The sequence below is a fragment of the Dicentrarchus labrax genome, unplaced genomic scaffold (assembly GCF_905237075.1).
Source record: "Dicentrarchus labrax unplaced genomic scaffold, dlabrax2021, whole genome shotgun sequence".
In the NCBI taxonomy this organism is placed as follows: Eukaryota; Metazoa; Chordata; class Actinopteri; family Moronidae; genus Dicentrarchus; species Dicentrarchus labrax.
In genome coordinates, this window is record NW_026136712.1 from 15,969,986 (window position 1) to 15,984,821 (window position 14,836).

General features: G+C 42.4%; 1 protein-coding gene across 6 annotated transcripts in view; it reads right to left on the reverse strand.

The window, feature by feature from the left end:
- LOC127373791 (C-terminal-binding protein 2) overlaps positions 1–14,836 on the reverse strand; it is a 94,262-nt gene that overhangs the window by 40,364 nt on the left and 39,062 nt on the right. For 2 of the 6 annotated variants that reach the window (XM_051418552.1, XM_051418551.1), the window contains one exon: positions 12,388–12,606. In XM_051418552.1, coding sequence (XP_051274512.1) covers positions 12,388–12,457 — 70 coding nt within the window. In that variant the 5' untranslated portion in view covers positions 12,458–12,606. Of the gene's footprint in view, positions 1–1,661; positions 3,499–12,387; positions 12,607–14,836 lie in introns of those variants that run through there. The other 4 variants (XM_051418553.1, XM_051418556.1, XM_051418549.1 and 1 more) reach the window with 2 other exon arrangements.

Here is a 14,836-nt window from a genome sequence, read left to right on the forward strand (position 1 = left end):
CGAAAAGGTACTTTCCACCAATACCTCCCCCACAACTTCTTCCCGCTCCTCTGGAGCTCGTACCTCACTTCTCATTTCCTTGACAACACATGAAGGAAAGCCACTTCATAAAAGTCATTACTTTTTAACAAGTGCAGCAGCCCACAGACCTACTGGAGAGGCAGGCAAGAAACAGGGTTACATGGCTAAAAGCAAGGTTAAAGGATTTAATTCTTCCCTAAGCTCATCAGCTCTCATCAGCAGAGACATCTATCAACCTGTGAAGGGGAAAAACCAAGGCCTTTATGTATAAAAAATAAGATGAGATAATGCTTTGGGGAACTCACTCTCACTGTAAACTGGGCGTAAAAAGCTGCCACACTACTTGTATTAACCTTGTAAGTTCAACAAAAGTATCTACATAATTATGAGTTCTGTAAAGCCAATGAAGATGAACAATAAACATATTCACAGGAATATGTGGTTAAAAAGAAAACATAATTTTAGAAAACAAACAAAAAGGCAAGTTTGGTCTTCGTTTGCGAGACCTTCAAAAGCGAAACATTTCTGTCATTACTGTCACTATAAAAATGTAAATCGATTCTTAAGAATTGGCATTTAAGACATGAATGTTGGCAAGTTAGTGAAAACAGCAAAGAGCTAAGAAATTTACTTTCAAATAACTTTTCAGTTTGAGTGGGTAGAGAGCAAATTTCCTCTCCATGTACCTGCTGTCTGAGGTTAGAACGATGTGATGAGTTTGTAAGTGCAGCACACAAAGAATAAATGAAAATTTTAAACAGTACTACAACGCAACCAGAATTTCAAACAGAAAACAGGAGGTCTAGAAAAACAGATACCTATTATAGTCCACACAACTATACATCCAATTAGTGTAATTGGATTTGAGGCAGTTAAGTCCCTGATTAGGAGAGAGTACAGTCTAAGATAGAATGACAGCAACTCTGCATCAAGTAAATAAACTTTTACATACTAAACACAAGCTGGATGTTTATGTGTTTTTGATATTTATGAGGATATCTGCCTAGGATATCTGAGGTAGGAGTGTATTAAGAGAACAACTAGTAAACATTATCCTGTATTTAAAAGTGATTTTTGCCAAATTGTCTTCACACTTCATCACACTAATGCCTATTTTTAAATTTCCACCAAAACAAAGAAACCTTAAAAAACCATGGTGGTGTTACAAAACAACTCAAAGCACACTGTTGCTTCAAAATAATTCTGACCATTAAACTAAGTAAAAGAAAAAGACAGCAAAGTGTTGACCTTAATAACTGGAGTGCTGTTCATAAGAAATATTTCATCTTGGTGATGAGACAGGATCCCCTCAGGCAAATGACACAACTCTGTTGCAATACATGTATAAATAGTTGCATAATTTAAAAAAAAGGCCTCTCAGAGCAAAGCTGCTTAACTTGTCAGAAGCATCTTACATGCTACTCCTCCATTCAAAAAGACTGTCAGTCTTATTTTCTTTTTGTAGTACGCCAAGAATCTATCACATAAAGAATTAAATCTCACTATGCATCTAATCTATGATAAAACAAAATTAGAAAAACTAAATTGTTACCTACAGAAAAAAATATAAAAATCAGCAATGAGGACAGAGGAGAGGGGGCTTTAGAGAAATAAGTGAGAAAGGTGAAGTTGGACATTACTTGTGTCAGGTGTGGTGGTCATGGTTGAGACTATGACAGGTGGACCAGTACGACGTCCAACCATCTTGCTGTTAAGGTTTTGCACTTGAAGAGTGGTGGAAGAAGTGACGGGAACAATGGTACTCTCAGCAGCAGCATTGATCCCTTTCCGGAGAAGTTGGGGGCTGTGCATGGGGCTTGGTGCTCCTACTGGCGACGCTAGGGGGAGGTTGGGGGCCCTCTTCATCAGTTCCATTGGGGAATAAGAGCCAGAGAAGGTTTTGGGCGCTGCTCCAGGGGTGCCTGGAGCTGGTGGAGGCTGTTGTCCAAGAGCAGACATGGCAAGACCAGAGTGGGCATTGTACAGGGAAAGAGGTCTTCCTTGAGTCGTAGCATTGCTATATCCTCCAGGGCTGACTGGGAAAGTTCCAGCTGCCAGGGGCCGTGCTCCTGGGTAGGTGGTGGTCTCCAGGAGGTGTTGAGAAGGTGCACTGCTGGGTCTTCTACCAAGAAACTCTCCCATCCTGGGGGAAACGGTCTGATATGTGGTGGGAGGTTGCTGCATCAGGCTGGGGTCCATGGTCAAACCCTGGGGCTGCATGTAAAGGTCGTTGCGGTGGCTGAAGCTGTTGGATCGCGTACGTGTTAACGTCCCACTTCCCTTACAACCAAGCACCACACGTGACAGAACCCGGGCCTGGGCCAAGTTAGGGGCCACGGAGCGGACATCATGGTCCTCCATCATTCCCAGCGTGCCAGTGGAATCAAATCCATGTTGCAGCAGGAGAGTGATAGTGCTCTCAGCCAAGCCTTCAGATCGCAAGAAAGCCAAGAAGGCAGGGTCCACCATCTTCTTGGGGTCTGCAGCACTGGGATGATGAGGAGGTAGGTTGGAGGTCATTCCAGCTGTGGCAGCCATCATGGCAGAGCTGGGGTCATAGTTTGGGTCATAAGGCAGCCTCTGGGAGGGTATAGCTCCATAGGCTCGGGGGAGAGCTCCGTCCATTCCCTGAGAAGCTGGATCCACCACTGAACTGGTGGCAGCTGGCTGGCGAGGGTCCAGAGGAAAGCTGTTGAAATTGTTATAAGCTTGGCGAGCAGAAAGAGAATGTGGCTCAGCAGCGTAAATAGGGGGAAGAACCCCGTAGACTACAGGAGAAAGAGAGCTGCCACCAATACGCTGGACGTCTGGGATCATCTTAGATCCCAGAGTTTCCCTGTACAAACGGCTCAGCTCATGAGCGGGAGGGGGAGGAGGTGGCGGAGGAGGCGGGGGAGGAGGTGGAGGAGGAGGAGGTGCGGGGTTAGGTGTAGAAGCAGAGGCCAGCACGGAAGGTGTGGCCCTTGCCTGTCCTTGATCCCAGGTAGGCCTCACCCCCCCAGTGCTGGGCCCATAATGCAAGGCTGATCTGGTGAGCAGGTCCTGGTTATCCCTATAAAACCCAGACTCTTCAAGTGGCTGAGCAGACAAGGTAGCATCAGCCAGGTAGTAATCCTGTGGTGGTGCAGAGGCCCGGCCTGCCATAACTTGCCTCAGGTAGAGGCTGCTACTTAGATCGGGCGCAGAGGTCTTCCTTAGTAGCTGCTGTACATGCCGGTCCTGCGGGATCTGCCTGTATAGGAAAGGCTGGAGGACTGGATCCTGTTTCTTACCAAGATCTAGTTGATGGTGAAACAAAACTCCACCGTCTCCCCCATCCAGTGACAAAGAATTCCTATGCCCCGCAATGGTGCCACAGTAGTGACAGCGACTTGCAGACCTATCGTTCTGGCCTTCCGTCCACTCAGGACCACACTGGCCCACAGAGCCACCAAAATGCGACTGCTCACTTGAGTTAGGCATCAGTGAAGACAATAATGCGGACAGCTATAAAAGCTGAAAATAGAGCCGGGTATTGTGTTTCAACTCTCCAGTTACACTCACCCCCAATCAAAAGACAGGAGTGGAGAGGAGAGGAGAAAAGGTGAAGCATGAGGTACCCTTTTACCTGATCTACAGCTGTAGCTGCCCCCTCCCCTCACTCTTAAGTCTGTGCTATCATGTAGCTCCCTGCTGGCAGCCTATCTAAATAATTCAGCCCTGGAAACATTAGAAATCCATGAGGAGAGAGGCAGAACATGACAAACACATAGAAAGAGTACACACACACACATGCAGACAGAATAAAACACACCTTTAGGGCGAGGATCTACTCCATTCTACAGCAGTGATCATGCTTGTGCTGGGCATGATGCTTACATTCCAAACTAAGAGCGAGGGTAAAGAAATTGGGGTAAAAACACATGCTGGACAATGCCAACAGAATGGAGGAGGGGACTAGATGCACTAATCCAATGGGGTTGATGCACGCCATTGGCAGGGACAGTCCTTTCCTCCACAGTGTTTGCCACAAGGGGATTAGCGTCAAACTAAAACCTGCTTAAATCCACTGCCCCCTGTGACATCACTTGAACCAGATAGTGTACACAGCCAGCACGCTGCTGTGGCCCCTGGATGTGTTCACGGAGTGTAAAGCTACAGTGTTTACGGTGCTTAGTGGTTACTACTAACCCCTTCGATGGCCTGCAGCCGGCATCCCTCTGAGCGTGAATGGATCTTCCCAGAGGGACCGGAGAGGTTGGGGACTGACATGCTTGCTGTTGTGTGTCCCTGGAGAGAGGGGAAGGCGGGGGAGTTGCAAAGGCTGGACACACAAATACTACTGAGGGTCAGATTTAATCCGGGGGCTACTAGAAGGAGACCAGGAGATGCTCCAGTCGAACCATGGAGAATGCGCAGCCTCTACTGGGGAACTACAGATATATATATATAAATACAGACAGTATGCACAGTAAGTAACAAGTAAATACATGTTAAAAGGAAAAAACTTGCAACCATGCAGCCCCTTTGTAAACAACTGTTCAATGTTTGAGTGATTTAGAATATTTTCCCCAAGTTTTATGTATACTAATGAATTATATCCGATTCATCAGGGTTTTTCTTTTTATAAAGCATCAGAAAATAGTAAGAAATACACATCCCAATTTCTCCGAGCCCAAGGTGATAGCTTCAAATTGCTTGTTATGTTTGGCCAACAGCCAAAAACCCGAAGCTATTCAGTTTGCAATGATATAAAGCTGAGAAAAGCAGCAAATCTTAACTGGATTTTTTTCTTGTTAAATGACTTAAATATTTATCATAATTGTTAAGCTTCCTTCATATCACATAATCAATTAATAAACGTATAATTTCAAATCTGAATGATTCAGGAAATATGTATATCTTGAAAAGTGTACTGTATTACTGTCATAATAAAGCCATGTAATGCTTGCTTCACATCACTTTTAGTCACAAAATGAATCGACACGAACTGCACCTTTACCATTTGAGTCGTATTTCCCCACACACAGCTCACCCTTTGTTACTACATACACCAGATGTACGACAGAGCAGATGTGGCTTATCTGAGATGTTGGCATCGGAGAGATAACTGCCGGTGTTTACTTGCCGTGACAAGAGCAATGTAAACAAAAAACAGCGGCAGGGGTAGAAGAAAAGGGAGCTTTGATAAGTGTGTGATGGGGAAAAAAAGCTGATAAGGCGGGAGGCTGCCAGCTTTGACTTCACCTCTAAGACAGACAGGGTGGGATAGGAGGACAAGGCAGGAGGGGAAGAGGATATGATTGGACTGCACTGGACTGTGACAACTAGATGGCTACAAGCCTGTTTCTATTCTGTTCTTTATTTCTGTTTGAAACAGGCAACAGGGTTTTAAAGGAAGAGTTATTGCAGCAAGTCGCCAGGAACATCATCTGGAGGCTCCTGAAGCTGAGACACAAAGACAGCGTGACTGAGATGGGCTAAATTTATTACTGTTTAAGAGTGACAAGAGACCGCTACAGTACTGTGCCTCTTTATGTTGTCCCACTACCTGTCAAGTCACAGAGGGAAATGCTATAACAAGCTTGTTTTCATTTTAGAGCTTAAGTGATGCAATCATGATATAATAGCAAAAAACAAAAATCAGATTGTTTCATTATAGAACATCCTAATTGGAGAACATTAAGTAGGTCAAAACAAAAAACTAAATCAGAACAGTTTCATTTTCCCTATGGCCCAAAGCAGTCCAGGATGATGCACATTTGAAGGATGGTTTCTTTCATTAGAGGTAAAGTATACCTAGCAATTTCCTTGCAATGATTTCTCAGCGCTGTCCTCCCAGGTCTGAGTCTCCCTGCGCTTTTTTGTCAGCTGTAAAACACACCATTAATCACTGCGTTGTATCTCTCTACGGCGATAGCCGACAATAACTTCTTTTAATAAGCCCCTTCCAGGGCCGTGTGTCACTCAGATCCCCGCTTCCTGACAAAATATTAATAACAATAATAAACATCTCAAGTACGGTCAGGATAGTGTTGCTAAAACCGAAACAAGGATATGGCATATCATATCTCCTGCCATGCAAATTGCTGCATTTCCCACAATTCATAAGCAAGAGAAGCTGGGGTACCATATTCATCTTGTCTACATTCTCTGATATGCCTCTCATGAGAGCTGCTCCATAATTAAGTGAGCATGCTATATTACATTCATCAAGCAACAGGGACCCTGTAGTTGCTAGCATGAATAATACAATAGAAGAAAAGAAACCCCAAACTTACACTGTGGATATTTGGTGCACGGCATCAGAATTGATGCCAACACTCGGTTTGCTAGCTCGGAGCCAATCGTACGGCTCTGTGAAAGACCTCTAGGTACAATGTGTTGAACAGACGTCCAGCAACAGTCATGCCTTTGGAGCAATCTGGCCATCTTTCTAGGGCACAGGACGCTAACGGCAGGACTTGGCAGGCAGCGCAGGCAGAGATAGCTGCAGAATGATTTAGATAGCTGCAACTCTACAACTGCTGATCCATTAAACTTTCATAGGGACTTCATAAATTAAAACCATGACTGAGAGAACTTGAAAATTCTACTCAATTACTGTGATTGTACAGTATATTAAAGTTTTAACGAGCCTCCGGGCCTGTGCTCACTCTAACACAAGTACAGGGGGGAAGGAGGGGCGATGAGGAAAGAAAAACACATGGTACCAATTCTGGTCTGATGGCTTTCGGAGGGTTCACATCTGCTGTGTTATCAAGATGCTGTCCTCCGCCTCTTTACCACCTCGCATCTCCGCAGTATATGACAATGTGTCACACATTTGCATGGGTGGGAGGAATGCTGGGCAGAGCGAGAGCCGCTACTGCAAACCTTTTATCAACACGGCGAGACCTCTGGTAGACTTGGTGAGGCAACTGATTAGAGTTTTGTCTTCCATTTTAGCAGGTTGGTTTGTTCTCTTTTGCCTCGTGCGCAGCCCCGCGCTCCGCCTGCCTATCATTATCAAGCCAGTGGCCCATACTGCATCACAGATGGGGCAGACAGAAGGGAGAGACGACAGCCCGCTTGCTTTTTGGAGAGATGAGGAGTGTGCAGCTGAGTGAGAGAAGAGGGAGGGAAGGACACTGAGAGAGAGAGAGAGAGAGAGAGAGAAGAAAGGATAGAACAGAAAATGTAATTTGCCTCCACATCACTGATGAAAAAAAGATATGGAGTCTAGTTAAACGAAAGAACACTTTTACGACATGTTCATTTCAGCAGTGGTTATAAGCGAGGATGTAGTGGAGGGTAAAGGTACTTACAAACTGAATTCTAAATATCTAATTTATGTACATCTCCTGCGGTGTTAAAGCATGGTTTACAAATGTCAGTATGCCCTGTCACACCTTTTAATTTACAAAACCTATTGTCTCTTTTTTTTAACAACATAAGCCCAACTACTCATTCATCAGTGTGTAATGTTGTCTTAAACCAAGCAGCCACAAAAGATCCTAATAAAACTTAACATAAAATAGAGTCAAAAATTAGCAATGTTTCAATGTCAGATTTTTTAAACTCAGTAAATAACGTATCTGATCAAATAATAATTCAAGAAAATCTGAATAAGGGTTCAGTGTCACACGGATGCATTGCAGTCGGTGCTCAAAAAGATTTGAGGTTTGATACCCGGCTTTTAGTTTCACATGAACACAGAGCTTTAATCTATCACTCACTTGTGCAAGGTACAAAAACAAACGAACCTCTCAAAGCACAGACGGCCTGTCTAGATGGTGGTAATTGAAAAAGAATGCACACCTGCAATCGCAAGTAAGCGAAAGGTAGTAAGAATAGCTTAACAGCTCATTGTATGTTTAGATTTACAGTCAATCAATCAATATGAGATCATATTGTTGTTCCTCAATGGCTATATCTCAATATAATATAATATAATATAATATATTATATATATATATATATATATATATATATATATATATATATATATATATATATATATATATATACATACATATACATACAACAAAATATAATCTCTAGAAAGAACAATTGGCTACTGAACTACTTTTGTGTTTTGTTCAGCAACTAATATGGATCAATTATATTCCTAATTATACAACCATAAAGTGTCATCATGTAACACAACATGAAGAAAATGCCTATGTTGATTAAAACATTATCTGACTAGATTAGAGCGGCTCTAATCTAACCCAGAGGGGAAACAATATTGCAGTCTACAAGCAAAACAACAATCTTAGCAATGAAAAAAAAAAGAAAAGAAAGAAAAAAAAGAAAAGAACCCCGTCCTCCCTCCCAGCCACTCGGCCCAGTTGCTGCAGAATGATAAACATTGGTTCAGCTCAAATTAAGCTGAGAACATGAAAGGACCTGAGGCTGGGAGGAACATGGGCCATGGCAGATCACTCCTCATCTCTTCAGATGACAGAAATGAATCTCTTCACCCCTGAGAGAGAAATGAGAGAAAGAGTGAGAGAGAAAGCTCCTCTCTATTCCTCATAATGCTGAATTAAAGCTGATGCTTACCAGCAGCTGCTTTGATTGAGCTAACTAGCAGCTTTTGATGAAAACAGTCGCAACCAGCTCCCTGCCACCTTATTTGCAGACAGGCCAGATTATGCTAAATGCATATCAAGGACTTTAATGGCTTAATCAGCCTTGTCATCTACCCACCGGGTTTCCTTAGATACCGCATTTCTGATTCCACTGCCATAAATGCCAATGTATAAACAGCCAGAAAGAACAACTCGGGCAATCGTATAATATAAAAAAAAATACAATTTACACCTTGCATGACGTTGGAAACTGTCTTGGACGACAAAAGCTGTGTTTTAGTGTCGGGAAAACAATAGAAACAAAGGCGAAGGCTCTGTTGGACAGTGCAGAGAGAGTGTGGTCTCAGCAGACGTTTTCGAAAGAGAATGCTCCAAATCTTCCCTTGAAAGAGATTGAGGAGAGACAGCACGAATCACGGCTTCATCTGGTCTGTATCTGTTTGCCAACTGTGGCCCTGGTTGAAGTGTGAACCTGGATTAAGATGAGTTACACCCGACAGCAGCCAAATGAGCCCTGTGAGGATTTTTTTTTACCTGTATGTGAAACAAAAAGCAGAGCCTTGCTTCATGTGTGTTTTCTCCTCGCGTGGAGGCAATTTCCATGGCAGCCTTATCACGCCGCTACATGCAATCAGTGGGACAACTTTGCCTGGTCATTGGCTCATGGACAAATCACAAATCACAAGCTGTTTTTTTTTCCTTTACGCCCTCACAATGGCCGCCAGAGGACTGATTCACTGATCCTGTATGATGGCCATCTGGAGAGCTAGTGTGTGTGTGTGTGTATATTTATGTGTACGTTTGTGTGTGTGAGAAAGAACGTCGGCAGGTACGCTCACCACGAGGTAACTCCGCATGCATCACAGCAACACCTGTTACCGTCTCTCTGTGCATCTCCTGTGGGCTTTGAGCTCGTGCCCAGCAGAGCAGACTAACTGTTGGTCCCTCAGGAATGACTAACTACCTCAGCTGTCGGATTCACACGAATGCAACAGCTGGATGTGGACTGCAACTCTAATCAGGAAGGATTTCCACCAATGAACGACCCACCTGTGATATGAAATACGACTGTTTTTATGACTCGCCTTTAGAGTTGGGCGTTTATTCAATTTTTATAGTTTCAGCAGACTCTGATCGTTGCGAGATAATCTTAGTCATGTTATTGTTCAAATGTCAGCTGTCCAAACTGCTAAGTAATTTACAGTCATAAGCTGATTCAATGAATAATTTGAAAGTGCTACATTTTAGGAAATATGCTTATTTGCTTTCTTGCCAAGAGTTAGAGCCAAGCTACTGCCGGCAGCTGACAAACTTAGCTTATCATAAAGACTGGAAACAGGAAGGGGAAGCAGTTAGCCTGGCTCTATCCAAAGGTAACAAAATGTGTACCAGTACCTCTAAGGATTGCTAATTAACATGTTCTACATTGTTTACTTAAGCCATATAAAAACAACGATTCAGCATTTTACAAGGGGGGGGGGGTAATGTAATGTAATGAACTATTTCTTGGCGGGACCGGTAACTTCATGAAGTCTAGGGTGGTTGCCTGGCAACTGGTCCTGGACAAAAGATGGCCATGAGCTTTAGAGGAGGAAGCAGGCTGATCTCTGGACAGAGCCAGGCTAACTGCTCCCATTTTTTGTGCTAAGCTAAGAAGCTGCCGGTGGTAGCTACATATATTTACTGTATACACATCAGAGTGGTATCAGTCTTCTCATCTAACTCTCAGCATGCCTGTGCCTATCCTGATACAGGGATCATTTTCTCTGCATTTCTGGGAATTTCAGAGGGTCTTATAACTTTACACACATATTGGGCTTCTTTAGAGTTGACTTTAGACTGCTAGCTGCTCAGAGTTGCTTAAAATGTAAAAATAAAATCCAAATAATATAGAAAAATGATAGATTTAGTCTTCTTCACCACGATTACCTTTGAGTGCAGACAAGGATCTGAAATAGCCTTTACACATACACACAAGACATAATGAAAATGTTGACTGAATAAAGAAACTATGTAAAAAAGTGGATGCTGAGGAAAGAGTCTATAAAAGCATGGCTTGATTGCCCTTAAGTATAATGAAGCAATACGTAAAATTTTTGATTGACATTGATATTGTGCTGCAATGTACTGACCTAATGTATTTTTAAGCTACTACTTTGCATCAAAAACTCAATATAATCAATTTTCCACAGCAGTGGCAGGGACAGAAAACTAGGATTCTTAGGCCTAACTATGGGCTTTTACAGGATGCACGGCATATGTCCTTCATTTCATGTGCGCAACGCTGAGGTGCTTACATCATGCTGCAAAACAAATATGCTGGCACTAGGGGTAATGGTGCGTCTAGCTTCATTTTCCAGCACTGCAGTCATGTCTGCCTCTCCCTGCGCTGGCTCCAGGAGGGCCCAGCAGCTTAACAAGCCTCTCGGGGACCCAGACAGCAGAGAGGAGATGATTTTACCTCAGGACACAGTCTGACAGACACACACACAAACACATATGCACGCATGATACACATACACACACACACACGCGCCAGGCAAAGTCAAACAAGTGGGTTTAAAAATGCACATCCACAAGGCTTCAGACACAGTTTATACACCCACACAAAGGCTCATATTCCTTGTTGCCTAGGCCCACTTTGTAGCTATGTGCACGGCAGGGGGCTCCTATTCTATGTTCAGGCCCTTCAATACAGCACCACCGCTCTCTAATCCACAACCTAAAGCCTAATAATCACTGCAGTTCATGGTGTAAAATTGGCTGCTTCCAAACAGCCGTGACTGGATAGAAACCATTCAATCCCCTGCGGTAATCTGACTTGAGTTCAGATGTTTAGAGATTCTTCATAACCATAAGTCACATAACAGACACTCCTACACAAACAACCAGCGCCTTACAGAGAGGCCAGAGTAAAGCAATAATCTCATTTACATCCACCAGATGACTGTTTGTTGCTGAGGTCAACATATATACACTGCTTACTGTAGTATCTGACATGTGCTGTGTGCCAGGAGAAAATTATTGCAGTCAATGGGTATTGATCACCAATAGGTCTTAAGGTTGTGCTAATAACAATAAGGATGGTTGGCCAGGGGATGTATAGCTCCGAAGCAGTGTCAGAGAGGGAAATTAAAAAAACAAAACTAGAGGGACAACAAATTAGATGGGACTTCTTTAGCAAAATAACTCAATTATTCGTATAGTAAGATTGTTTTTGGTGATTTGCAGGTAAAATAACTGGGATAAATTTGGTTTTAGTTCATTTGGGTTACCTATAACGATTGTTTCAACATCATTTAAATTATCATATTTCCACATGTAATTCAGGACCTGCTTAAAATAAAACATTAATCAAAATACAGTCATTGAACCAATAGTTATATGTAACATAGAGGTCTAAACATTTTAACTTTTCAACCAAATTTAGCTCAGTTTTATGTCACCACATCAGTGCTTAATGCTCAGTGACCATCAAACTTATTCTGCTCACTACTGAGACCATGATTATGTATTGAATTATTTCTCTATCTTTGAGAACAAAACTGATTGAAAGCATTTGGACATTTAAACAGACAAAAAACATCAACTACTATTTACTAGTGGAGAGAGAACACTTAATTTGATGCACTGGAGCTTGGCACATAAGCATCAATATCAAACCCCAGAGTTGAATTAACTGTGAAACCCAGAATTGTGATTGTAAATATGATATCAGCTTTGCTTGCACGTATTGAAAACGGGACTTCAGTGTTTGTCGGATACAGAGAAAACAAGTGTGACATAAAAAAAGTTAAGGACAGACACATACATGTAACCTTACCTTCGCAGATCCTGTCCAGCCGCTGCCTCTTCACTTTGTGTTTGTCAGTCAGGGACATGGCGTCAAACACAGCACGGCACGGGACGGCAGGGCACGGCTCGGCACGGCAGGGTACCTCTCCTCCTCAGCCACAAATACTGACAAGGTTCAGACTCCTAGTGCACTGTCAGCACTATTCCCCGGGGCATACCGCCTCGGCACATACACCTGGAAGAAAGGCAAGAACCTGGTTAAACACAACCCTGGCACACAAACACACACCATTTTGTATATACACATATTATTGATGTACAAGCACAAAAAAAAACTCCCTGACACGGGAAGGCATTAAAGAATCCTTGACTACAAAGTCACTCAGCCTCTTGCTCACAAAAAGCCCATGAAGCTGCAGGCAATAGATATACAGAAAATCAGTGAATCACACACATTCTCACACACACACACTTACTCAGATACTGTTGGTGACAAAGTGCCCCATTTGCTCTAAAAAGTGACAAAGCTACCGTGCACTAAAAGCTCCACTTTTCTCCTGTTTGAAGTGTGTTTTTCTTCCACTGACAAACATTCATCTAAAGCTCCATCTGACTTGTCACTCGTCACATACCTTATTGATCGCGATGACATTGGAGGTATGTCGACTCAGACAAATAGCTATCTGCTTTTACCTTCTTTTCTTTCTTTTTTTTGCCCTCACAGCCATTGCCAAAGCAAGCATAGAAAAATACTTATTCATCTGACAAAAGTTGATCTGAGGAAATGCTAAAGGAGCTGAACTTGCGAGGAGAGATTCATCATCTGACAAAATGAAGCTCCTGAGTCGATGTGCTGCACCTGAAGGTTGACAGACTGTCGTGTAATGACACATTCAGGCCAATAGAGGGTAGTTAAAATCTACTCAGAGGGGAGCACACCATCTCACTTACACCTCTATTCTAATATGTGTATATACTAAGTGTCAGTTGACTACATGCCTGTTTCTCCTCCAAGCTCACATCTCTACCTACTTTAATAATACAAATTCTAATGCAATGAATTGTATTTCTTGCTAATTATTTTGACCAGGATTTGGAATGGCAATTGTAATTGTAATTACACTTGCCATTTCAGATAACATCAGTATTACAGAAGTTCAGAAGTTATAGCAGGCTGAAAATGTTACTTGAGAAAGCCTTCAATTCAGTATCACTAGTAGACATTTAGGCAAATATATGTACAAATGCATGTTTGTTACAGAGAAAACCAAGAGTATGTAGTTTTTCCACAGGCAGTACATTATGAGTACAGCGAGAATCAGTTTCTTGGAGAACTAGAGCAAAATTATTGCAACACAACAGGGATTAAATGTTGCACTTCAAACTCAAATTCCACATTGTGCTCATCTAAGACCAGAGCCAGAGGCGTCTCTCCTCTCAGAAAGTGCTGAGACCATGAAAACATCCCTTTCTGCCAGAAAGCATCAGGGCAAAGACATGACTTGAAGTCTTCATCATTCCTTTGTAGTCAGAATTTAGAAGAAAGAAAATGGAGAAGGAAGACAAGTTCAACAGAAAAACAACGCCCTCCATCGTTATCTGCGAGGAGTCAGGGTGGTGTGGATGTGAGTCTGCCCTCTCCTCAGTCGTCAGTGTAATTTGTCAGAATTGGCTGTTCTGGACTGGAGCTCAGGGCTGGTGTGTGTAGTTGTCAAATGTGACACTATCAGTACACGTCTACACATATGGGACTGCACAGACCCATCACACTGGGAGGTACACGGAGCTGTATACAGCACCTTGAGGAAAACCCTCCCTCAGACACTTGACCTGATGATACCTAACAGACAAAAGATATTTCTCAGACATATTTCTGCTACTGTAGGCCTCTCAACCTGCCTACAGTTAATGACTTAATGTTTCAGAGAATGCCCTTTGACAACACCAAGAAGAGGGGGTGTATAGGATTGTTTCATTTTTTTCAGACAACTTGTAGAGTAAAGCAAAAGTGCGCACCACACAAAGCACTGGATTTCTCTCTTGTTGAACATCAGAAAGAAATGTTTTGATTAATGTGCAGAGTCTGACACCACAATCCTGACGTCTACAATCTGTTTTGGAAAAAATTTTGTGTGCCATCCAACATTAACATCAGGGCTATGTAATCAAATAACTTGGATTCTAGTCAAAATACTTCATTAGACTGCACATTTCGTTTTGACTTTTTGACCACTACTAGTCAAATGAAAAGTGCAAGCTAATTTTTTAGAGCTGCAAAAATGATTGATTGATCAATTAGGGAAAATAATCTTCAAATATTTTGATAATACTTATTTTTAAGCAACCATGCAAAGCATTTGTTGGTACTTTTATAGACCAAACTATCAATCGATTAATCACAAAACCATCACATTAATCAATTATGAGAATAACAGTTTCAGCCCCCAAAATGTAATCTATTTTTA